The sequence below is a fragment of the Stigmatopora argus genome, chromosome 4 (genome assembly GCF_051989625.1).
Source record: "Stigmatopora argus isolate UIUO_Sarg chromosome 4, RoL_Sarg_1.0, whole genome shotgun sequence".
In the NCBI taxonomy this organism is placed as follows: domain Eukaryota; kingdom Metazoa; phylum Chordata; class Actinopteri; order Syngnathiformes; family Syngnathidae; genus Stigmatopora; species Stigmatopora argus.
The window spans coordinates 14,268,472-14,294,402 of NC_135390.1; the positions used below are offsets into that span (position 1 = coordinate 14,268,472).

General features: G+C 38.6%; 1 protein-coding gene across 2 annotated transcripts; it reads left to right on the forward strand.

The window, feature by feature from the left end:
* The first annotated feature begins 1,312 nt into the window (after positions 1 to 1,312).
* On the forward strand, positions 1,313 to 25,162 carry adamts16 (ADAM metallopeptidase with thrombospondin type 1 motif, 16). 2 transcript variants are annotated; one of them, XM_077598640.1, is made up of 24 exons: positions 1,313 to 1,561; positions 1,709 to 1,796; positions 3,618 to 3,976; positions 6,573 to 6,930; positions 7,863 to 8,062; positions 9,199 to 9,282; positions 9,462 to 9,621; positions 10,444 to 10,549; positions 10,633 to 10,770; positions 11,699 to 11,852; positions 13,771 to 13,866; positions 15,479 to 15,627; positions 16,426 to 16,598; positions 16,811 to 16,941; positions 17,110 to 17,233; positions 17,364 to 17,608; positions 17,711 to 17,846; positions 18,751 to 18,877; positions 21,708 to 21,909; positions 22,953 to 23,147; positions 23,245 to 23,301; positions 23,429 to 23,629; positions 23,703 to 23,850; positions 24,003 to 25,162. In XM_077598640.1, exons 1-24 carry the CDS (start codon positions 1,499 to 1,501, stop codon positions 24,116 to 24,118), a joined length of 3,810 nt encoding a protein of 1,269 aa, XP_077454766.1. In that variant the 5' UTR covers positions 1,313 to 1,498; the 3' UTR covers positions 24,119 to 25,162. The 2 variants fall into 2 exon arrangements, with proteins under 2 accessions (XP_077454766.1, XP_077454767.1); XM_077598641.1 differs by lacking the exons at positions 1,313 to 1,561; positions 1,709 to 1,796; positions 3,618 to 3,976 and having other exon boundaries at positions 6,606 to 6,934.
* The last annotated feature ends 769 nt before the right edge of the window (positions 25,163 to 25,931 follow it).

Here is a 25,931-nt window from a genome sequence, read left to right on the forward strand (position 1 = left end):
GTGATCCGCAATTGGCTGGCCACTAAATCAGGGTGTCTCCCACCTCTGGGATAGGCTCCAGCACCCTCCGTGACCCAAGTGAGGATAAAGCAGTTCAGAAGATGAGAAAAATGAGTTTGGGACCAGGGACTGGATGTCTGGCTTTCCAAATCTGACAATTATTTGAAATAGTCCATTCTCGCTCATGCAGATCCTGAGCCATACACCCCTGCAGTGACTTTGCAAAGCCAAGGTTTTCTGTGTGGAGAATGAATAGCTCTCTGGATATGAAACAAGTACTCGCCATGCTCTGACTACCTTCCCTTGAGTTTTTCTATGAGCACCTGTAGGGAATTGTGGCATGCTGGCAAGTTGCCTATCAGTGCAGCTTCTAAATATAGTAAGAGAGTTGGGGAAGGATGAGCAGACAACATTTATTAAATTATATGATCCATTACCCTAATGAAATGCTGATGTAATTTTGGGTTACAAGATTTCGGTTCAAACTACTACCTGCTATCATCTATAAAACCACCACTCACATGATGATGGTGGGAGTCAGAGAGAGGGAGGAAGGTGGGGTCGGGGGTGAGAGAGAGAGAGAGAGCGAGAGAAAGCGAGAGAGAGCGAGAGAGAGAGTGCGAGAGAGAGAGCGAGAGAGAGAGTGCGAGAGAGAGAGAGAGAAGGAGGGAGAGAGAGGGGGGGAGAAAGAGAGAGAGAGAGAGAGAGAGAGAGAGAGAGAGAGAGAGAGAGAGAGAGAGAGAATGAGAGAGAAGGGAGAGAGAGAAGAATGACAGAGAATATAAGAGAGAGAATATGAGAGGGAGAGAGAGAGAGAGAGAGAGAGAGAGAGAGAGAGAGAGAAAGAGAGAGAGAGGAGAAGGACAGAGAATATAAGAGAGAGAATATGAGAGGGAGCGAGAGAGAGAGAGAGAGAGAGAGAGAGAGAGAGAGAGAGAGAGAGAAGAGAGAGAGAGGAGAAGGACAGAGAATATAAGAGAGAGAATATGAGAGGGAGCGAGAGAGAGAGAGAGAGAGAGAGAGAGAGAGAGAGAGAGAGAGAGAGTAGGAGAGAGAGGGAGAATAACAGAGAATATAAAAGAGAGAATATGAGAGGGAGAGAGAGCGAGAGCTTGTGTGAGAGAGAGCGTGTGAGAGAGAGGGGGAGTGAGAGAGAGACAGAGAAAGAAAAGAGAGAGAGGGGGAGTGAGAGAGAGACAGAGAAAGAGAGACAGGGGGAGTGAGAGAGAGACAGAGAAAGAGAGAGAGGGGGTACAACTCTTGCAAATGAAAGTGGGAAACAAAGTGGTGCGAAAGGATTACATCGGCTACGAAAGCAGGTGATGGTCCATTCAGCACCGTTGTTGGAGTAGGAGAAGTAGTAATGGTAGTAATCTTCCCTTTTACATGAATCAAGTGCGAGCGAAGGCAGCATTTAATTAAGCTGAAAAGAGGGAAAAAAACGAAAAGAGGGACGTTCACCTGGAGTCACGCCGGCTTTGATACAGACAGACCTGTGATGATGGGTCTGTTCTGGACGCTGTTAATTTTCGATTTGGCTTACAGTCTTGCGCTGATTCAGGTAAGTCACTGGCACGATCATAAACATGCGCATTTGTAAAGTTGGAAGCGTGTAAAGGAAAACACAACGTGTTAGGATGCATTCTACTCTTAAAGATTATATGCATTGAAATGGGACGCTGTCATGTGTTTGTATTTTTTTCTCCAGGGTGATGTTGTAAATTATGGTGCTGCAAGTCTTGACTTTGCCGGCTCATCACATGTACTCCGTTCTCTTGGTTTATCTCAGCGCACAGGTATTTTCAAATACATAAATCATTTTCAAGTCAAATTGAATGAGATGTTATTTTCCTACATCCCCTCTACAGTGTGCAGAATGACATGATCTGACTGCGCGATTATTGTTGATGATTGATCTTTCAATTGACCGGTGTGGGGCAACGGACAGTTAAATTACGCCATCCCCGTCTGGATCTAACACTGTAAACTCTATAACCTCTATAAAATAGTTTTATTCGTTTTTAAGAATTGCTTCTTGGCGGTTATTGACGGTTATTCCTAACCCTCCTCCGCGTTTAAAATCAGTGTGGTTTGCTGCATCAGCAACTTTTTGGGCCACCCAGCCATGCTGATATTTAGTGTCTCTTTATTTTTTATAAGCAGAAACGGTGACAAATTAACTATCCGAAACTGAAATTGTGCATATTGATATGAGCCGATAAAATGTGGTGTCTGATTGTCTTCTATGAGGTTATTACAGCTCTTTCAAACAAGTTTTTTTTCAGTGAGTTTATAAAATACAGTACATATAGTAGAGTAGATCATTCCTCAAGCACAGAATAAGTGATCGCGTGTCCATTTTGTAGTATAAACTAAGCCAAGGTACCCAGTGGTGAGACCTCATATCAGTGGGCCTACTAATGGCACTCAGGAGCTTCTAAAGAAACAAACTAACCACTGCAGGATCTCGTCACGTTCCATCAGACAAGATATGTGTGTGCTTTCTGTGCTCAATTCCTGCAGAGTCTTTGTTTGTATACTGTCAGACATGGGTCGCTGCAGATGGTTTTAGAGTTAAGGGGTGTGGGGGACAAACATGAGTGGACTTAATTGTGTGTGTGTTGGGGGAAGGTTGACCAAGATAGGAAGGAATATTTTGTGTTTTGCCTAAGTACCTTCATGTCTGCAGAGTAGACTCTTCAGACATGAAGGATTTGAGGGCGCCTTTGGGGTCTTTGTGGTAAGATCACAGAGCTAAAACACTTCAAGGCCTGGAGATTGACTCCACGCTGTGACCACCCATGTTAAAAATAAGCAGATGTAGCGCCCAGTGCTTGAAATAAATGAACCCATTAATAAGCATATATCATGTTGAGAGGATGTGCTTCTGTTGGCATCAAGATGCACCACAGCTTCTCACTACCAGCACTTCAAACTGATGTCACACTGTCTACCACTATGTAAATTTTGGTCTCTGTGCTATTTGGGCTTTGTAAAATTGGTCCTAATATTGTATAATGTTCCTGAGACTGCCTTGGTTGACCTCAAGTTCAAGGTTGTCGCGATGCATATGGCCAATAATTGTAGCTTGTATCACTTTCAGTCGTTCTGTTCCATACAAGAGTATACCAAAGTCAACAATGAAATAGAATATGCTTACTTGCTAGTGACTTACAGACTCAATGTTCATCATGTTCATTAATATCTAGAAGAATAGTGTAGATTGCTTTCTACATTTGGAAAGGTAATTGTGACGGGGCCCAAAAGGTTAACGCCACTTTTGGTTCAATTATCGTGGGCCATTAAGGATGCACATAGTTAGCCCTAGGAGACCATCTGCCTTTATGACCTGCAGTTACTTGACCTCAGCAAGGTTAAAAAAAACAACAACAACAACAACAACTATATTGAAGTGGCTGGGTAGCAATTGTCTCAAATTTGTTTTTAAAATAATCATTGATATCCTGACATCTATTTTTTTTACTTTAGTTGTTTGACTACAGCTTCAATTTAGAACACCTCATATTCCACGTGCACCTTTGTTAAATCAAACACTACATGTGTGTAATAATTGCTGATACTATAATTTTAATATCTCACTTTCTAATCTTCACCAGAATATGAGATTGTTTCTCCATATGAGGTCAACTACCAAGGTGTGTACATCACACACGAAATAACCCATCATCAACGCAGAAGACGACGAAGATCCCTGTCTTCAGATGCATCCACTTCAAACGCTAATGACAGCGATGAAACAACTCACTTCCGGGTGAGCGGGTTGGGGCAGGACTTCCACATGGAGCTGCAGGAGACATCCAAGACCCTGATTGCACCTGGCTTCACCATACAGGTCCTGGGAAAAAATGGCACCAAAAGCCTAAGGGCTTACCAAAGGGACCACCACTGCTTTTACCAGGGCTCACTGAGGCTAAAGGTCAACTCGTCAGTGGCGCTGTCCACATGCAAGGGGATGGTGAGTGTGACCAGGCCTAGAATGAGTTTGTAGGAGGGTTTCAATGAAAATGAGTGAGTTGATAAGTCACCTCTATGTGTGTGTGTGTGTTTTCCAAAAGAAAATTAAAGTGCACAGATCATCATAAGATGAGAGAGGGAGAGAGTTCAACACATGCTACACTTCACTTTCACTCTGAACTGCTGACGCTAGACTTTCTTGGATAGTTCATGTCTTTCTGCGGTTGTTTTCGTAAATCACTCTGGTCTTGGTACTATTTAATGATGGAAGTCTAGGGTATTGTTAGACAATTCTGTATTTCAACAGAGAGCGACTCAAGCATCTGTGACTGAGGAATCAATAATGGAATATGACAGAATGTATGCATGACCAAACTGTAATTTTATGCATTGAAGCTGCAAGCGGGGGAATATTTGAGATAACAACATCCGACACCGTTGTTTTTTTTATTTTTTTTTATCCAAGATTCCTCTTCATTCCAAATCGATTCTCTGCAATCTGGTGACATCAATGGATTGCTATGTTATACTGATTGCTAATTGGATTGTTTTAAGAAAGGCATCCTTTTGCATTGTCTAATTATATATGTCTCTTTAACAAATGTAAAAGTTATATTTCCTTCTGATTGATATGGATATGAAATATATAATAATATAAATAAATATGTATGTGCCAAAAGAAAAAGTTTATGCTGTTCACAAAACTCTGGAGGTTCTTGTGGTTTCCTCTTGTAAAAAGGAAGTTTCTTGCTTCAGGGCTTGTAGACGTAGTAATAACAGAACGGTACGTTGCTGGGATTTCCAAGGATATTTAGAATGACTGATGCATTATTGATGTAATCCAGCTTTGAAGAATGTAGGATGGTAGCTACAGTCACTTTTCAAAACATGGGAGATCAATCCACTATTATTTAAGCATGACTTTAAAGTCAATAGGAAATTTGGATTGTCTCAATATTTTTTCTATAGTGAGCCAGCTCATGACAGAAGTATGGCTTGCATTGACATCAGCGGCAATCCTGTGGCTTCATTGAGCCTCTTGCATTGACAAAGCTCTACATTGTGGGTTTAACATTGTTTGGAGAATGTATTTTATTGCAGCCCTGCATTGTCTTTTTACCTATAAATTGAATTTCATTGTTGAGAGAAGAAAAATGTCTTCCAAACTATTTTTGGACGTTATGCCAGGAGGAAAGGGGACTTTATACACTTGGTAAGGTGCACCTTTTAACGCCCTGGATGTTTCCTCTTCTTAGTTCCGTTTTCAGAAAGCCTCCCACCCGTTCTTGTTGCTGCTTGTCTGGATGCGTCTGACTCTTTAGAGTCCAGCTGTTTGCGCCCTCCCAAGTAGTGTTTCAGGCATTTTATGACTGCTATTTGCACCTCGTAGAATACAGTGTGTAATGTGATGACTTTGCTATGTAGGCCAACTCAATGTGGTGACCTAATCTCTTCACATATGGATGTTGCAGTAGTGGATGTACTGCATACGCTTTGGCCAGTTTACAAGATGTAACAGATGAGTTTATTTATTTCTCTGTTACATGGGAGGAAACCCATGCAGTCACAGGTTATATGTGCAAAATCCTCACTGAAAGCTTAGAGCCTGAGATTGGACCCTTGCTCTGAGAACTATGAGGCGGAAATGCTAACCTCTGTGCCATCCTTGTATTATTAGACCATTATTTTTACACAGTCAGAGCCAGACACTGAGACTCAGTAAATGCTCATTTAATGAGGTGTGTCCAAATATACAGTACCTATGCCCAGGCATAACTGTCTGGTGGCATTAACAAACATTTGTTGTAACATATGGAAACAAAGGAAAGGGAAATAAACCCCACGTTTAGTAAAATATTATGCTAGGGGTCCTGGGAAGATAATTTAAGTTGGACTTGGCCAGTGGACTGTTTCAAGATACACGTGTAGGAATATGAACCATTCATCCTAACACAGTTTTCTTTTTATCTGACAGCATTATAAAGATGTTGAGATAAGGTGTGCCCTCGAGTAGCAAAGCAGATGTTGTAATTGAAGTGTGCCAAGTTGAATCTTGAATAATTGCTGACAGCGACGGTTAGGAAAGTTAGATGAGAAAGAGAAGGTTGGTATTTCTTTGTGGAATATAACTACATCACTTGAGGCTACTTTCCATGAGTTGGTGGAGTTGTTGTACAATATAATCTTTGCATGCCATTTTTGGTATGCATTTATTTTTCATGAACTAATGATGTAGTGCTTCAAAATGCAATACCAAACAAACCTGCACGGAATTTAAACTGTTTAAAAATCTGCTTTGATGCACTGATAATATAAATTCATTTTGATAACCTTATTGTGGTTGTAAAGTCACAAGACACAATTCTGGCTTGAAATATTGAAAGCTTCCTTTATAATAATGTTCTCTAGATTTACCAATACCCGTTACAAGGATTAAAACAACCCTTGATATGCTCTCCACTATTACAACAGACCTATCATTATGGCTGAAGTATGTACGTATATACGTAATTGCAAATCGAAATCAACTATGTTTGTTTCATTGTTGGGAGGCGCAATATTTAGAAACAAAATTCACTTTGCATTTTTGTTTCCAGTCAGGTTTGATCCGCACTCAAGATGCAGACTACTTTTTGAGGCCTGTGTCCCATCAATTAGCCCAGAGAGAGAACTACTCAGCACCTTCCCATCACCAACCACACGTCCTCTACAAGAGTGACAGTGAGAGGGGTCATCCTTCTGTGCTTCAGAAGAGATCACTTGATTATGCCAGTGAAAGACCAACTATACTGCCAACTGGTGAACAGCAAAACGATCATCACAGTAACAGTAACACAAATGCTGAACAGCAGGAGCATCGCAGCAGGAGAAATGACGATAAATACTACCGACAAGATGAAGACTTCATACACACGGAGAAACAGAGGCAACACTTCTGCGGAAGACGGAAGAAATGTATGTAAGGAAAATTACATTTATTTTGTGACAAAAGAATTTTAAAAATCTGTTATTTCTACTGTTCATATGCTCCAGAAATACAAACATTTTAGTTAATGGCACAATGACTCAGAAAAAAAAGAAGATTCACAGGTTATTCAACTTCAATCCTCTTATTTCCTCAACTGCTGGTGTAAATATTCCGAGAAGTGTGGCAAAGAAAAAATACATTTGTCAGTGCAACAGTCTTGTTAAAAAGTGTATACTTCAAGAGGGGTTTGCTTAAGTTAAGTCATATGAAAATGATCACCAATGTGATGGCAACACTTTGTACACCAAAAACTGTGTGACAGTTTATTCTTTGGTTGCCCTGATCTCCAAAAGGTTTCGAAATATGTATATGCAGTATATTTAGTTAAATAGTCACTTTACAGCATGATGAGTGCTTATGTTGACTAATGACTTTGAGATCACTTAACATTAGCTGTGTCATAATCGTATAAACCTGTACCACCATCACTATTAACCTGCAAAACTCCAGCTGTCTTTGTCTTTAAATGGTGAAAACACACTGAATGTTAATTTTTATATATATTTTTATATATCGGCATGACATCAGTGAACACTTGCGTTGGTCAGTGGAACAAATCCTCACCTATTTTAATGCACCATATACATTATATGCATATAAGGACAGATAGTGGGGAAGAAGTTCCCTGACCCATTTTTTTTGTAAATGTGGTACTTATTGCATAATATACTAATATTCATTCTACAACTCTTTTTTATTCATTCAAACATTCTCTGGACCGCTTATCCTCACAAAGATTACATGAACTCTTTTTTAGTTTCTTTTTTATTTCACATACAATTTTCCACTTATTCAAAATTGCTAATGATCTATTTAATGTGTTTCAATATCCCCACCCCACTCTGCCCCCCTTTCCCAGACATGCCAAAACCCCCAGATGAGCATCTCTTCCTGCTTCCGGATGAGTACAAGATCATGCCCAGGAACAAGCGGGCAGTCATCATAGAAAAAGATGATCAAAAGCTCAATGTTGAGACACTAGTGGTGGTAGACAGAAAGATGATGGACAACCACGGCCATGAGAACATTACTACTTATGTTCTCACTGTGCTCAATATGGTGAGAAGATATTTTGTTTAATCACTGTGTCCTACTTTGGGTCAACAGCAAATCTGTAATCTAATTACTATTTACAAGATCTTATTTTTCCTATTAATATGGCATTTCAGCATTCACAGGCAAAGTCTCAACTTTACTTGTATTATTTATACTGTTAATGTGTATCCCTCTTTTATTTGGGTTAAGTGACTGTCATTCTCACTTATCAGAGAGAATCCATCTGAAAACATGACACTGATACAAGATGAGCTCATGGCTGCACAACTCAGTGTAGCGCCTCGTCTCGCTCAGCTGATCTAGAGAAAAATTCCTTCATGCTTCTTAATTACTGACTGCCAAATCCAAAGATAAACCATCTATTTTGAAACATGGCTCCCACATCCAAACTCAGTCAATCCATGCCAACTAAATGGAGTATGGAGTTTCACAGAAAAAGCTGACCCTGACCACACCAGTTCCCCTGGGCGACACAAAAGGCATATACAGTTCTATCTCCATTTGTTGGACAGATAAATAATATCAATAGCACTGTATTTTTGGCTTTTGAGCAAAGTAAGATTTCATTTAAACACTTTTTTTTATCATCTTTGAAAAATTGTAAAAACATTTATTGGTTACATGACCAACATATATGTGAAAGCGAAAACAAAAGTGATTCACTATAGCTGTTTTGGAATTTGACAATCTGTCTTGTGTTTTGGGAGATCTCAACTTTAAGTAAGTGGTCCTGATTGTCTCTTTGACCTCCGAGTTTGCGCTTGAATTTGGTAACAAAACAGAGCTCTGAGTCAAGACATGTGTCAGTGCAGAAAAAAAATCAGGAACATAAGGAAGGAATGTGAATTTCAAGATAAGATAAATGCAGAGTGACAAGTACCAGTCGTATTTACTCAAACTGATTAAATGACAGCGAGTGAGGGACCAAGATCAAGAGACCATTAAAGCTTTAACATTCCGGTCAACATTAAGACCACCTTTAAAGCTAATGCCTAGAAAGTCTCATTTGTGATTGGCTTGTAGGGACGCATTCTTTTCAGTTTAAACTGTTTTTTGTGCCTTTATATTCATGTCTAACAACTCACAAGTAATTGTCAAATTAACTCACAATTTACAATTTCTTGTGTTGTTGTGGTTAGGTTTCTAGTCTCTTCAAAGATGGTACCATAGGAGGGAGCATCAATATTGTTATCGTGGGACTTGTGCTTCTTGATGAAGACCAGGTGAGTGTGTTCCTTAGGTATTAAAAGGCTTTTTTTTAATCATACGGATGAATAAGGCATTTTTAGTAGTGTATAAAACCTGTACAACAATGTTACTGTATGTGTTTTCCTTTTTTTTCTTCATGTCTTGAAGACCACCAGTAAATGCCCTCTCTTCCATTATCACCTTTATGTCCCAGGATGGTTTGGTGATCAGTCACCATGCAGACCACACACTCAACAGTTTTTGCCAATGGCAGTCTACTCTAGGAGGGCGAGGGGGTCAGCGTCATGACCACGCCATTCTACTCACGGGACTTGACATCTGCTCATGGAAGAATGAACCATGTGACACTCTGGGTATTTTCTTTTTAAGTTTAGTCATACTTTTTTAATGCATTGTACTGTGAGTTAAAATTGTCCATTCTTTTTTACCATTCTCGACAAATGTGATGAGAAGACAAAATTTTACAAAAAATCATAAATGACATCAGAATAAAATTCAAAACATGTTAAGAGAGCTTGTTTTCATGACTGAATGATGTCAACTCTCCTCATTTATTTCAAGCTTTTCCCATCCATTATTTTTCCCCCAGTCTGGGAAGATGCCCCTTTCCTTTGTCACACGGTGTGACACAAAAACAGATGAACAAATGAAAATATTTACTGTTTTCTTAGACAATAAATTAAAATGCTTGCAAGAAAGCAAATAACTTTTCCTTAGGAATTTAATTAGTTCCAGACATTTGCATAATAAAATGGTAAGATCCATTTCATCATTACAATAGTTTTACATCCGTTAAGGTTATTGTTGTTTTTACTTAGACCACACAACATTCTTTTCTGTGTTATAAATTAAATGAGCTCGACGCACACAGACACACAACCCCCCGCAAACCTTTGAACTTTTCATCTCAGGACAATCAATACTAGCTTCGCTTTGAAGTCAAAACTAAAATGTGTGAGTATGTGTGTACCTGAGTCTATAATTAAGTAAAGCATGAATGAAAAAATTAATAAAATTATTTTTACAAATTGTTTTTCGGTCTATTAGACACAAGAAATGACAAGAAACAAACCAAATGTTACCCAAATTGCCCATTGCAAAAACTGGCCCTTAACTCAAGTTTCTGCTTATGATATGAAACTTATATGACTTATATATGAATACTTTTTTTTCAGGTTTTGCCCCTATAAGTGGAATGTGCAGCAAGTACCGGAGCTGCACCATAAACGAGGACACAGGCCTAGGATTGGCATTTACTATTGCACATGAATCTGGACATAAGTAAGAACTTCTAACGTTGTTATAATGACAATCAAGGTAATTCTCTTCTACAATACAAATATTTTTTCATTTTAATACCTTAGTTTTGGAATGGTCCATGATGGTGAAGGAAACATTTGTAAGAAGTCAGAAGGCAACATCATGTCTCCAACATTAGCAGGTCACAATGGTATCTTCTCGTGGTCTGTGTGCAGTCGTCAGTATCTCAGTCGGTTTCTCAAGTAAGAAAATACAAATTTATTTTAATTACAATTATATGCAATATTCTTAGTATGTATTAGTAAACATAACACATGACACATAACTTTACTCGCTCAGCCAAGCAAGAGACGATGCATTACGTGTATGCGTTTGTGCGTGTAAGTGTGAGTGGGTGGGCATGCACGCGTCATTCTATCATTCGGTCTTGACCGGATGGTTGCGTGGGTTTCAGAGAGAGAATGAATGTGCTTGAAATTAGATAGCTTCCGAGCTAGTGTTCTTACTAAATTTACCAGTGTGTTAACTGAACTGGCAGATCTTCCACCTCAGAGTCACTGAGATAGTGTTTTCCTCACTCGGTTATTAGAGCACAGTTGATGTCATCGTCATTTCGTCTGACAGTCCTATATTAAGCACAAGGCCACATAGTTATTGGGAATCTGTCAAACACAGATCCTGCTGGAGGTCAATCTCTTACCACTTTCTTTTCTTCAAATCCGTTAGGAATTAACTTAGACCTCTGCAAAAAAAATCACAGGATCTGATCTTTCAATGATGGACAAAAAGAATTGTTTTCTTGTTTTATTTATAGCCAGCCAGCCCTGAAAAAAAGTTTTATACATAGTATTTATAGGTCTTTGGTAGTGAATATAATTGTTCCAAAAGAAGGACAACTTTATTTATCTTTGGTAGTGACTGAGCATAAAGCTGATTTATATGTTGTGTACTTTCATGAAAACTAAATTTGCAATTCAACAAAAGGGGGGATAATTTTTAGTATTGGTATTTTTTAAATTGTGTTTTTTTTGTTATTTCATGGTTGCATATTGCTTATACTATACACTTGAATTTTACTAACAATCAGCATTCCATAATGAATGTAAAATATTGATTGGAAATCATCATAAGAAACACTGATCTATTCAACCCACATCTGCTTTATACCAGCTCAGCCCAGGCTTTGTGCCTATCAGATGAGCCCAGTGGAGTAAAGGAGTATCATTATCCTGAGAAGCTCCCAGGCGAGCTCTATGATGCAGACACACAATGCAAATGGCAGTTTGGTGAGAAAGCCAAGCTATGCACCCTTGATTTTAAGAAGGTAAATTTGTTTTGTCAGTTTTATATATGATGCAATTTGGGCAACATGATGACATAGTGGTCGCTAAAACATTATATACATAGGATATTCTGGGAATGGATTCAATGATCTACCTTCTCTGGGATAATGAATTACGAAATCATAACTCTAAATTGACAATAAGCGTGAATGTAAGTATGAATGCCTGTTCATCTTCTGTATATACGTATCGTAACATCCCTGTGATCAACTAGCAATCTTTCTGTGGTGGTCTTGTCAATGAGGATAGGCTTTACCATCAACTTTTTTAGGACAAGCGGCATAGAAATTTGACAGATGTATAATGCAATGTGCCATTGTACTACACGCAGTGGAAATGTGTTTGAGGGAATGAGGGCAAATGAAAATGAAACAGTGGAAAACAAAAGCCTGAACAGGAACAGGCAGGAACAGGACAGAACAGGGCAAGGCAGGGTAGAAAGGGGCATGAACAGCAGACGATCAGACAAGAACTGACAAATACACAGGGTTTAATTAGACAGACATGGTTTGATGATACATTTAGAAACACATGGGTGACATGAGAGGCAGCGAGCAGGAGAGACACCCGGGAGGGAGGGGATGACAGGTGAACTCAATTGGCAAACGCAAGGACAGGTCACATAGGGGAAAAAGCCAAGACTACAAATACAAACTAAACCCCCCAAAGCCAACAACTAAAGCGTGCTTTGCCTCCTTCAAGGAACTCAAAGCCCTTTGACACTATTTCCTCTTTTTCCTCTGCTTTCCTAGGGAATGACCTCCCCTTTCAGATCAGGAGTCTGACTAAAAAGATGATTGCTGGAACACATTTTAATTGTGTTTGTTGAAGCAATTAAATCCCATTTAAATAAGGCATTAAAATATTTTTTTCTGAGAACATTCTTTGGTTTTAAAATCCACATAATATAACCATGTTTTCAAGCAAAACATAAAATAATCATGTGGCATTTTGGTATTTAAGATGAGTAAATGTAAAGACCCTGAATGTGCATTTTTTCAGTGCCGGCGCCTTATTTCACGATTGAACTATGTTCACATGGTTTTGCTAGTATATTATCTACATTTGCACCTAAATACACATTCTCTGTACTCTGCCCGACCACGTGGTAGTACTGAATTGATTGAGCTCCAAATTCTTAACAGAACTTATAGTCTTGGCCTTCCTTGGTATTTGTCACTCATTAAAACAAAACATGACGGGAATCAGCTTCTCAGCTGCATTTTATTGCCATATGAGATCATCTAAAGTATTACCATTTTTGAAAGGCAATGCCAAATTCTCTCTATGTTCAAAATATGGAGCTAAAGAAAAATGGTGGACTTTGGAAAACACCATGGATCAGATACTAGAGGGTGTGTCAATGTGTGTTTTTGAATCTCATGCCTGGCTGTCATTTTTTGTCCAGTTGCCCACTTTTTGTCTTAAACAAGCAAAACATCTGGACAAATAGACATTATGATAGATTCCAGGGTGGCTCTGGGGGTAAGGTGCTGATTTTAAGTTGCCTGTCAGTGTCAGAATCTGTGCTCCCTTGTCAAACTCAAAAATAGTCATTCAGATAGTAAAAGAATTGAGTTGCTGAAAAGTAGCAGGCCATGTTTGTCTGGCAACATGATCTGGGAAACCACACAGTGCTCTCATTCGGCTCTTTCAGACAACTGCTGAGAAACACGACCGCTAGATCATGTGAATTCAGTTTGGCAGTTGTGCCCTATTATTCTTGTGATTGCAAATCACTTCTTTTTACCAAGTATATCCATCAGTTAAAATGTAAATACATCAAAATCAATCCTCTTAATACCGTTTTCGTCCACTCTTGGCAAAACACGTGCAGTACTGTGCAAAAGAAGTAAAGATGTATGAAACATCACAAAAACCTGTCTTTGTTTCTCCAAGGATATCTGCAAGGCTCTTTGGTGCCACCGAATTGGGAGGAAGTGTGAGACCAAATTCATGCCAGCTGCAGAAGGCTCTGCCTGTGGGCCTGATATGGTAACTTAACATTGGTTTTAGAGCATGTGTGAGACTTAAATTAATTTACCTATAATATTATTGAAGTTATCCATGGCAGAGCGTACTGAGTAGCACTTATACACTTTTTTAAACTTACATCCTTTGAGCATTTTACATGCATAAATATATACATGTTGGGCTTTGATAATCATGCTCTGAAAGATAAATCAGTACAATTGTGGCCCAAGAAGCCAAGAAAAAAAAAGTGAAACAATAGCTGTTAACGTGTAAATGTGGTTGGTTTATATAAGTGTGTTTCTCCATGGTAACATCTAAATAAACATGTATAACATAAGTGGGAAAGAATCTAAAACTACACAGCTGGATCTCTAAAAATGGGTTGATTATGCCAAACATACAGTCCTCTTCAAAGACACGCCTAAGAAATTAAGTGCCTCAAGAGGCGACAGTAGATCAAATTTCATTAGATGCTCAACAAATAATGATGTAATATTTGTAAAAAAATCTTAGTTTCCCCAGGAATAATAAAAATAACAATTTCACCCAGAAAAAAATGGATGATTTTATGAGAAGTGTCAAATTTCATGAAGGCATGTATGGATAAGTGGTATAGAGGATCGTGGGAAGCCTGATACCACTGCCATTTCTGTAGGACATTCACACTGAGAGCTTTGCGCAAATCAAAACAATCATAAAGAACACTGGGAAATGTATTAAGTCAACATAAACGCAGCGGGTAACTTGTGTCCCACATTGGTTCGATTTCTTAATTGGACTGCTTCTATTACATTTGAGATTATATCCATGCTCTGTCAATTAAATGTCTTTTATGATAATGTTCAGCGAACTGCTGCAACTGCTTTGTTACTAATGTATCAAAAATGGCCCTGTGTTACATATGTCTGCATTTCAATGATGTGTCTTCACATTACATTTAGCGACTTGGAGCAAGTCTGTGCTGCTTTCAAAACAAATAATTTGTTCATGAGTTGGTTAATGATTTTGTTATAGGCTGGGGTGGGAGGGGGGGTTCCAAGAACTCTGCACACATCGTTCATCGGACAAACTATTCACATGACAGCTAATCTACCCTCCGTGCTTTGGCTGGATGGATGGATCATATCATGTGACAATGCAGAGAGTAGTGGTTATTATACCTCAGTGAGACCTGACCTCATGTCTACTTGATCATTTTAAGCTAAATGCATCTGTGACAAGTGTTGAAATATAACAGGGGATCTGGCTTCACTTTAGAAGAAGAAAAGACCCCCATAATAGCACTCAATGTTGCATGTTTCTACTAAAAGGTAATTAAAAGCTTGGTTTGATTGAGTAGCGTATAGTGTCCCACAAAATTTCTAAAGGTTTTACCATACATTGAAAGAATGATATCTTAACATTACATTTTTTGGGGCAACATGTTAATTTAAATGTATTCAAAATCTATATAAGAAACTGTCAATAATTTAGGCTATATTTGTCTGTCTGCATACAAAGCATCCTTGCCTATTTTTAAATGTGTCAATCCATGTTGTGACGCTCATTTTGTGGTTGAGTAGAGTTTTATTTTTAAATGTGATTATATTTCTGATGGTTAGACAACACACTGTTAACTTATCATCTTCTCCAGTGGTGTCGAAGGGGTCAGTGTGTGAAACACGGTGATGAAGGCCCGAGGCCGCAGCATGGCCATTGGTCAGAGTGGTCGGCTTGGTCTATCTGCTCACGAACCTGCCAGAGTGGTGTCACCTATCGGGATAGGCAGTGCAATAACCCCAGGTAGTGATGACACAAAACACAACACACCATTGCTTTCATATAATAGTGTGACAAATACTGAATTTAAATGTTATTAAAAGAGAACCATTTTTGCAGTCTAATTTAGTAAGGTACCATCACTTTAATTCCAATCGCATATCATCACATATATGAGACAAATTAATGGATGCTGACATAATAGTGATCTCGCCTCAGTTGCATTAACTTGTAAATTGACTTAGTGTGAAATATGTCCAAACTTTTCACGTTTATAAAATTTTGTCCATAGTGTCCATCTCCCTGCATACTTTTTGCTACTGTGTGGGTCACTTGATATGTGGCATCTGTTCTTATCTGTTCATTTACTCCCTGACTCATTAATCACTTGGAAATATTTGCATAGTTTGTCAGCCATGGATCCTTCAATCAAAAGCGGAGGCCTCCTCTTTATCAAGTCTTGCCAAAATTCTGACAAATGACAGACTGAAGAGGTGTGGTGAGATGGGGGAGGTAGTGTTAGAGAGAAAACAGAGATAGGAAACTACATGGAGACTTAGAGGGTGAGAAAATGGTGACAGATAAATGTTTTCAGGAGATGAAATGTTGGGATCTAAAGCAGGAAACATAAAAAGCGAGTATGAGACAAAAAAAGAGATAAGTGACAGTGGGCTTATGTAGGACTTAACTGTAGGATCATTGGCCCTTGGGGTACACACCTGAGAGTGCTCAAGGAGGCAAACAGATTTACAGAGTATAACTGTTCATTAAATGTTGGTATTGCAACATTCTTAATGGTCTAACTTTGAATTTACTTTACAGACCGGTCTATGGAGGAAAGTTCTGTGAAGGCTCCTCTCGGTCGTACAAGCTCTGTAACACACAAGATTGTCCCCAAAACGCCGTTGATTACCGAGCACAGCAATGTGCTGAATTCAACAGCAAACAGTTCAGAGGATGGCACTACACCTGGAGACCATATACAAGAGTGGATGGTAAGACAATATTTAGGTTGTATACCAGAGGGGCCAAAAGTTTGGTGACAGTCCTCTAATCAGTGATTTTAATCAACCAGCATTTGAGCAGTCCTCCACATTTTTTGCAATTCATTATTTCCAGCTTTATGAGAACTATTTAAAAAATGGCTTGTTTTGGAAAACTGTGGTGAAATATATAACATTGAATATTTCCTCTTCATCTACTGTAGATCAAGATGTATGCAAGCTTTATTGCTTTGCTGAAGGGTATGACTTCTTTTTTGCCCTGGCCAGCAAAGTCAAGGATGGAACACTTTGCACACAAGACAGCAATAACGTCTGTATTGATGGTCTGTGTGAGGTAATCCTTTTTAACCTTATTTCAAACAATACGGATTGATTAAAATGTAATTGTCATGTTGCCCTGTTTGCCAGGTCAACTATCATATTCCATTTTACAATTAAGTGAAATTCACAAAATGTGTCGATGCATAATGAGAGAAAAATATGACAGAGAATTTCTCCACAGAAAGTGGGCTGTGACCATGTGTTGGGGTCCTCTGCTGTGCTTGACGGTTGTGGAGTGTGTAACGGAGATAATACCACTTGCAAGACCTACAAAGGGGAGTATACAAAGCAGCATCAGACCAACCGTAAGTCACAATTGTAACAGGTTATATTATACAGAAGGGTTTAATGGAAATTAAATTTCAAAAAGCAGTACAGTGTCTTTGAAATGTGTCAACACTATCCTGAATTGTAATTTACTGTGCTTTCTCACAGAGTACTATGGTCTGGTAACCATTCCAGCAGGGGCTCGTTCTATCCGTGTTGTAGAATTGAATACATCTAGCTCCTACTTGGCGATCAGGGACACACAGAGGCGCTACTACTTGAATGGACATTGGACGGTGGATTGGCCTGGTAGACATCTCATTGCGGGTGCCATTTTTCAATATAAAAGACCTTACAGCAGACCAGAGAGTGTCATCTCACCTGGACCCACAAATGAGACACTGGTTATCGAGGTACTGTATTTTACATTTGGGCTTTAATGCAGATTTTAGAAAATATGCTCAGGTATTTGACTAAACTTAAAATGCCCTTTTTATTTGGTAATTTTTTTTCAGATATTATTGCAAGGATTGAACCCAGGTGTACATTGGGAATACACTCTGATGAAAACTGATCCAGCAAGGAATCAAATCAGACATAATTACACGTGGGCCATCATACGCTCCACGTGCTCGACTTCATGTGCTGGAGGTACACTTACTTGCTTGCTTTTTATATTACAAACGTAAAAACTGCAGGATATAATGTTTTTATCTGGACAGCATTTTCAACACTACCCCACCAGCCACACTACTAGACCCCCTCCCTAGAGGCCGAGGTCCAGGTGCGGCCATACTCACATCACCCCCCTAAGGTCCGCCCCTGGCTCACACCTTTGTGATCTCTAATAATGTCTTCGAAGAAGTCACAGTTCCCATCATTACTCAGAGGACATTAAGCTACTCCTTGACACTGATTCCTATTTCACAGACACACACACACACACACACACACACACACACACGAGCATACAATAACAACACATGCAAGGCCATGACCTTTGGCTTTTGTTCCACAGTGGCCCACTAATAACATACAACAACTAAGCATATGGTCTGATGATTTGAGGTTGGGGTCAGTGTGTGTACTTGTTATGTGTGTTAGGCATTTATACATTTCATAATTCCCAGTGTTAAAACAATTTGTGCACATCTCATAGTAAGAGCTTGCATTTGTACATGTGCACTTGCTATCTTTAATGAATTTGAACAAAGCATCCACAATGTAGAACTTCTTTTAAACCTGCAGGTTAAAATTCCCCAACCTTTTCTGTTCCACTTCTCCTTCCCCACTGCCAGCTCTACGTGTCCTGATTGTAGACCACTGGCTGGGGCCTCTGCTTTATTAAAGGTTTCACAAACCTTTTAAGGTTTACCTTGCTTCAGGCCAAAGCTAACATAATTTATTTTATTACTTAAATAATATTTTTTATGCTTGTATTTTTAGTGGATTGATTTGGTTTTATCCTAGCAACATTACTCTCTTTTTGTACTGAATTTGGGGTGTTCATTTATAGGACTATGATTGACAATCACAGCAACATTTTCCCTTGCAGGCCAAATGAACACAAAACCAGCATGTTACAAAGACATGCGAGTGCAAGTGACTACATCATATTGTAATCCCAGATCTCGACCAACTCCTGGTATAATACCTTGCAACACTCAACCATGCCCTGCCAGGTGAGTCATTACAGTTCGAACAAACACACAAAAATGTTTTACAAAGAAGAGGTGGTCACTAATGAGCAGTTGAGAGTTGGTAGAGTTCCTATTTGTGCCAAAGCTTGCAACAACTACTAATATCCATTCTTCTTTAGTCATAAAATGCTTTCGCACTGTCTTCCTGGTAAATTGGATCTTCAAAGTTGGGGAAATTGATTCATTTGCATTAGATAATTTCAGAATATCAATGTGGGGAGACGGTGACGGGTACAAATGCTTTTGATAAATAGGTCTCTACAACAACACAGCTGTGCTATAGATTGTGCAAGGTTTTTTAAGTCATTTATTGGGACACTATATTGTTCCAAATTTCTCACACAATCTCTCAAGAAGAAACAGATGATGTCAAGCTGAGACTGATTTCTTCACCCTATCCAAATGTTGTTCAACACCTGTTATATAATTACACAATCTTTCATTTCATATAATGTCTAAATAATGCCTTTTGGCTAATGCATGCGTGTGAGGGGAAAGGGGACGTTTTAGTTGGATGTTATGTCTGATAATAAAATCAATCATAAAGACTGCGAATCTGAAGAATTACCTACATGACATTCTTGCATTTAGTAAAAAATATAAAAATAAAAAAACTATTTAATACACCAACTACACATTTCAGTTTGTTTTGATCAAGGAATATTGTGGATTGTAATCTCACATAAAATAATTTTGGATTACAGATGTTCAAAACTTGGAAAGATAAACAGGTATGACAACATATTTCAATAAAAGTAATTATCCTTAATTTAGTCATGTAGAATTTCTAATATAGAAGTGTAGCAGGTGCAACTTCCACAAAATTAAGATAAGCCACCCTATAGCAGTGCACTCGGTGAAGCATCTCACTGCGGGTATATTATTCCTCCATTTCTAAAAATAATAAAAAATAAATAAATAACAGTATAATTTAGCTATCTTTTGCTGCTGAAGTTTCAATTCCTGTGGGTATCTTCTCTAAGAACTCCCATGTAATCTCTGCAGGAGTTTAGAGTATACAGTAGGTCAAATTCCTCCAAACAAAGTGGACACTGCTGAATAGCACAACTTTCAAAGTGTGAAAAAATTACTGTAAACGGAGATACTGACCTCATCTTGCCTGTGGATGTTTTTTTTTCCTGCTATTTCATGGCCAAGATATTGTATTACTTTTTTTCTTTTTATCTGGAACATAGCTGGGCCTCTGATATGGCATGTTAGTTGTGCAGGAACAGTGTTTTATGAGCTAAAGGTTTTTTTTGAGGGGGTTATTTCGTTCAATTAAAGAATTTGGATTTCATATCAAGAAAAGTCAATATGTGGGTGAATTCAAATTGCCGATAGTAATTTTTCTTTATGTTCTCATACATTTGTACCATTTTGGTTAGTGGTTATCTGTGAGATTTCTCATGTTTAAATGTGTGTCTTGGCTCCTTAAAGGTTAAGATCTATTGGATTACATCATGGAAAAGGGTTTCTGAGATCTAGTCACTTTATGAAAATGATACCATTCTGTTTTACAGTATATAACATATTTAGAATATGTTTTTTAAGTTCGGGGGTTGGTTTGGATGTGTCTGGAAAAAGATTCATTAGTGTTACAGTAAAAAGTAACAAAAAAGATAGATGCCCATGATGGTTTCACAACAAGCAATTGTTGAATTAGTAGACATGTAACTATCCCTCGCAGATTAGGTGAGTTCAAAGCCAGCGATGGTGTTCTTTACTTCTAGCAGGAATGAGCCCTGAAATAAAACAAGAAGGGTTTAAAATCTGTGGTTCTCATTTACAGTCCAAAAGTTTTGGGTTTAGATTGTTATGACTTGCTCTGCAACCAGTCAACCATGAACAAATGTCTTGCACCTTGGTGAGTTAAGCCTGAGGGCCATATTGCATGCAATTGTCAGGTGTCAGCGTTAAAGAAGACAGAAAAAAAATCATCGTTTCAGTGGTGGATTATCTTTCTTGTCAGTACTAGAACAGTTGTTTTTAAATCTTCACAGGATTATTCTTCATTGTTGTGATAACAAGGTTCAGGTTGGAATTTTAGCTCTTGGGATCTAGGCCAAGGCCATTCTGTCTTGTGTTAAGCAGTATACAAAATAAATGGATGGAAGGATTTGGAAGAATAAGCGACACAACTTCACTAGATGTCCCAGACAGTTTACGTAAATATTTAAATCACAGAAATCTTCATTAGTCTTCTCCAAATCTCAATGGTTTTTTTATTTTTTTATTATTAGTTTATTTGTTGAAATACATTAAAATATACAATTTAGGAAAGCATTCATTTGCGTGGTATTTTATTCTCTTTTAAGTCAGTAGCCCTTGTCCTATATGACTGCTTCTAGATGATGCTTGTATGTGGTCGCTAGCCTCCTGATTGTCTCCTGTGGGACATTGTCGCATTCTTCCTTGTCGAAAGCCTCAAACATTGATTGTTTCCAATATAGTGTCATGCCCAAGGGCACTTTGAAAGTAGCCAATCGGAGCTTGGATAAACTGCTGGCCCTTTTATCACTGGATGAGCTACTAAATGTCGTACGACCGCCACGTTTTAGGTAACTGTCTTATCAAACAAATGTAAAAAATAAATAAAATATAATTTAAAAAAAGACGCCAGCTATTTCATAAATTATCCCTCTATTATAGATTCCACGCTCATTGTTTCACTCTGTATATTAGGTTTTAGAGGGGTAGCCTTCCAAAATTGTGGTAGTTATCACATTGTTATTAGTGAATTCCGGCCTTGTGTACAAGGGATTGGGAGGCTGTGCTTGTTGACTCAGTAGGCTATGTTGTGTTTTCCCAGCTGGTCTATGGGGGCATGGGGGGCATGCAGTCAGAGCTGCGGAGGAGGGGAGCAGACGCGGCAGGTCCATTGTGTCCAGAGAAGTCAGACTAAGAATGCCACCATTGCTGATTCTCACTGTTCTCAGCCAACCCCAGCCAGAAGACAGGCCTGCAGCATTCACAGTTGTCCACCAGCTTGGACTACAAGCTCGTGGTCACAGGTAGGCCTCTGTTATTACACGACATGTGACAAATTATATAAATTATTAGTTATACAGGAGGCACCATTGTGTGTGAGCTGATTAGAGATGTTTTCAAAACAAACTACTTTTTTTAAAATAGTAAATCACTCTTCCTTTAATAGTTAAGCACATCCACCGATTCAGGGTGTCCTCCGCCTCTGGCCCCGAGACAACTGGGATTGGCTCCAGCACCCCCGTGACCTTAATGAGGATAAAGCGGTTCAGAAAATGAGAGACATTCAGGTCTTAAAACCCCCGAACATGCTGTGATTTTACTATGTTTTATGACTATGATCTCAAAGGCTTTAAACTTTCAATGGTCCCATTGAGATCTACTCTATTATAGCATATCCAACCCCTCTACAAAGTTTAGTAACCTGAAGTATCTATGGAACTATGTGCCACAGGTCATGTTCTACATGGTGCCACTACAATGACTCATTCACTTGGATATGGCAGAAGTCTTTGAAAATGTTAATAAAACCTCTGTCATGTAATATGTGTGGCACTTGGAACAATTTGACATTAAGGGGATTACAAATACTTTTTCAAAGACTACTATTTTTGGAAAATGTGGATTGGGTTTTTGGTCTTACTGGTGGCATGCTCATCGTTGTGCCTCACAGTTGGGTTGGAGAGGTCTTTTTAGGCCTTTTATCTTACAAAGTACAAGATGTTCTTCTGACTGGTCGATTTTCAATTCCAGTAATGTGAAGTTTCATTATTTCATTGTTCCTGCAAAATGATGACGTTGTATTTGGGCTCTGGCCAATTTTGTTGAGAAAAGCTCATTTCCACCATCTTGTTGATTAAATTGTGTATTGTTTTCTTACGCCTTAAGAATAATGTAATGATTATGAATGGTACTCAGTGTAAGATTAACTAAATGTTAGCTTTAAATTAGTAGATTTTCAACCGACGGTTGTCAAGTGCTGAATAATGATGGCCTCCAGCACACCCGTGATCCTTGTAAGGATACGCGGTACAGAAAACAATGAATGAGTGAAATTTTTCTCTTCCAGTGTTCTCGTCAATGTGGTAATGGCCTACGGAAGAGGACAGTGCTGTGTGCTAGACTTACCTCAGGTACACAGTCACAGACTTTGCAAGACACCTTGTGCGCGAACTTGCCTAAACCTGCTGGTCAAGAATCCTGCTTTATCAAACGCTGTCCAAAACAACGCAAAGTCCACTGGTTTGTCTCAACATGGCAAGAGGTAATTTTGGAACAATTGCTGGATCAATACTAAACTTTACTAGAATTGTAATGGAAACTTATACATTCATTATCTCCTTCATATTTTGAATTTATAGTGTTCAGTAACATGCGGCCATGGCTATCAAGCACGTTTCATCAAATGTGCTGAAAAGGTATGCATTTCATATGAAACAAAAACTAAAAAAGGCTTCATTCAAAACAAACGACTACTCTCCCCAAATCTTATTATATCATGAGAATTTTTAGTATATTTCCTGATTTTTGGTTCTCTGACCAAAGGATGCAGCAGGCAAATACAGAGAGCTCGCAGCTAAAAAATGCCACCACATCCCCAGGCCCAAAGTGGAGCTCCATCAGCTCTGTACCTTAGCTGAGTGTCAGGTCCCTCCCACCCCATCAGTCCATCACTGGAACGTACTTCATCATCATCCAACGTTACCGTTCCCAAGACCTGAATGGCATACATCCCCCTGGTCTCAGGTATTAATTGTATTAACTTTTGTTTAAATCATGATAATATCATTCAGATGACCAATTGTCTTTGTGCTAACAGTGTACAGTAACATGCGGAGGTGGTGTTCAGTCTAGGACAGTCCAATGCCTGGTACAGAGAAAAACATATTCTGGTTGTGCCCTTCATCTCAAGCCGCCAATGTCCCAGGCTTGCAACACTAACTTCTGCCCACAACCTGATAAAAAGGGTATAGAACCTCCTCTATGATTTTAATGTACCATATCTACACACTGACAACATTTCTTCCTTAATTATATCACAACATTTATGAATTATGATGTTCAAAATAATAATTCTGCATTTAATAACTCTCAGTTTTGGTTTACACTCGTTCCACAGATCTGACATGTCAGGATTACTTCAACTGGTGTTATCTGGTGCCACAGCATGGCGTGTGCAACCACAAGTTTTATGGCAAGCAGTGCTGTCAGTCCTGTTTACATTCAAACCTATAATCACATAAGAGAGACAATGTCTGTGAAGCAGACAGGAAGGTCATTAGATAGTCAAGAGACTATACTTGAATGCCTAGGTTTGGGAAGTTGTGTTGTTGTGTGCTTGTGTAAAGCACTAAAACACTCAAGACAATAGACGTTCCAGCGAGCTGCAATGACTGATTTTCTGCTGCAATCCTGGACATCTGAAAATGAGAACTTCCCTACTGAGTATACTACCGAGGAATGTGATAAGGACAGCGCGAAAAGATGATTTGGGGTCTTTGGAGAAATTAATGGAAAGCATTCCTGCCAAAAGAAGTGATTTCAAAAAAATTCCTTGTCATAACAATAAGTTCAAACATCTGATGCATCTTGTTGGCACTACAGTGCTTAATGAATTAAAGGGAGCTAAATCATTTTACTGTGAAACTTGAAGTGAAAGTCGTCAGTGTTTTTTGTATTATTAGCTGGAGTTAAATATAATCCTCCATATTTACAAGGTCCGAAAATAGATCCATTTTAAATAAACTGAGGTACTAGTTACACTAGTTGTATACTCACCAGTGCTACGGTGTTGTCATTTGCCACCATTACAATCTGGAATTAATACAATTGTTGACCCATGTACAGAAGGTATGTTATTTATTGGCATTTCAATACAGCATTGATGGGAGACTGTAATAATAAGCTTTATAACAGTGAAATTTTATCACGCTACCCTATCCCATGCATGTTTTGCATTGTGTTTCATAAAAAAATCCTCAATTTGTTTGAAATAAATTACATTTCAGTAAAAAAAATATTTACATTGACAATGATAATGATTATTAACAAGGCTTCACATGATATGACAATTGGTCAACAACTGGCCACCATTAAATATGTTGCTACTTTTGCTTCCAATTCAGACTAAAAGAGGGAGTGAAATGACTATGAGTATAGTATGAATGATCAAGGATCAATACTGTGTTATATTTGGCCAATGGAAGAACTGGAAAGTCACGGTTTGTGTAACGTCACAGCATGGCAATGTTTACAATGTCAATAAAGTAATTAAATGTGTTTTTTTATATCCACATTTCAAACCTATTTTGACTGAAATTGTGAAACAAACTGTATGTCTGTTTCTTGATAGCAGTTTTCACTTTTAAACTTGTAGAATATTTTAATATCTGGGGACATTGGTACTGTGAGAGATGGTTATAGTTCAAATTTACCATCCTCTACAGACAAGCAGACACTGTGGGTGCTGCTGTGTAATGTAATTTATGACTTTCAGTCAGAGTTAGGCTTTATTAATTCATGCCATCTGCTGAGAAAAAAAACCCACACAGTCTCAGACTGAAGTTTGTGGAATTTTCTGCTTGTGCTCCAGTCAAGTCAAGTCATCTTATTTAATTGTTCATGGCAAGAGAAGAGAACAACTTACAAAGTTGTATTTCACTGCTGAAAATGTGTTTAAAATACTATGTTAGGATTAAAGTGTTTTTGTTTATGTGATGATGGCTTTCAGGCACTAAATTCCTGCAAACAGTCTAATGTGATCAAGATAAATCTGTTAAAAGAGAAAAGCATTACTGAAAGCAGGATTTAGTCCTGCTCTAAATGGTACTATCTCTGACTGCATCTGTTTAGAAAGATTAACCCTTTTGCCTGAAAAACATTCAAATGGCCCACTTAAAGGCACCGTTATCTTTCCATCAGGATGCCTCCACATCAATCACAGCAGCTTTAGTTGGATGCCACCGACTGATGACAACCTCCCACCATGGTGGGAAGTGAAAGGACTGGACCTGTACTGATTTCACAAAAAGCTACTTCCTTTCAAACA

Excerpts from the sequence above, each read along its gene's own strand:
- adamts16 (XM_077598640.1), top strand. The coding sequence starts at position 1,499 with ATGATGGGTCTGTTCTGGACGCTGTTAATTTTCGATTTGGCTTACAGT. Across the intron at positions 11,853-13,770 it reads GCACCCTTGATTTTAAGAAG|GATATCTGCAAGGCTCTTTG; the intron begins GTAAATTTGTTT and ends TGTTTCTCCAAG. Across the intron at positions 23,851-24,002 it reads CCCACAACCTGATAAAAAGG|ATCTGACATGTCAGGATTAC; the intron begins GTATAGAACCTC and ends CTCGTTCCACAG.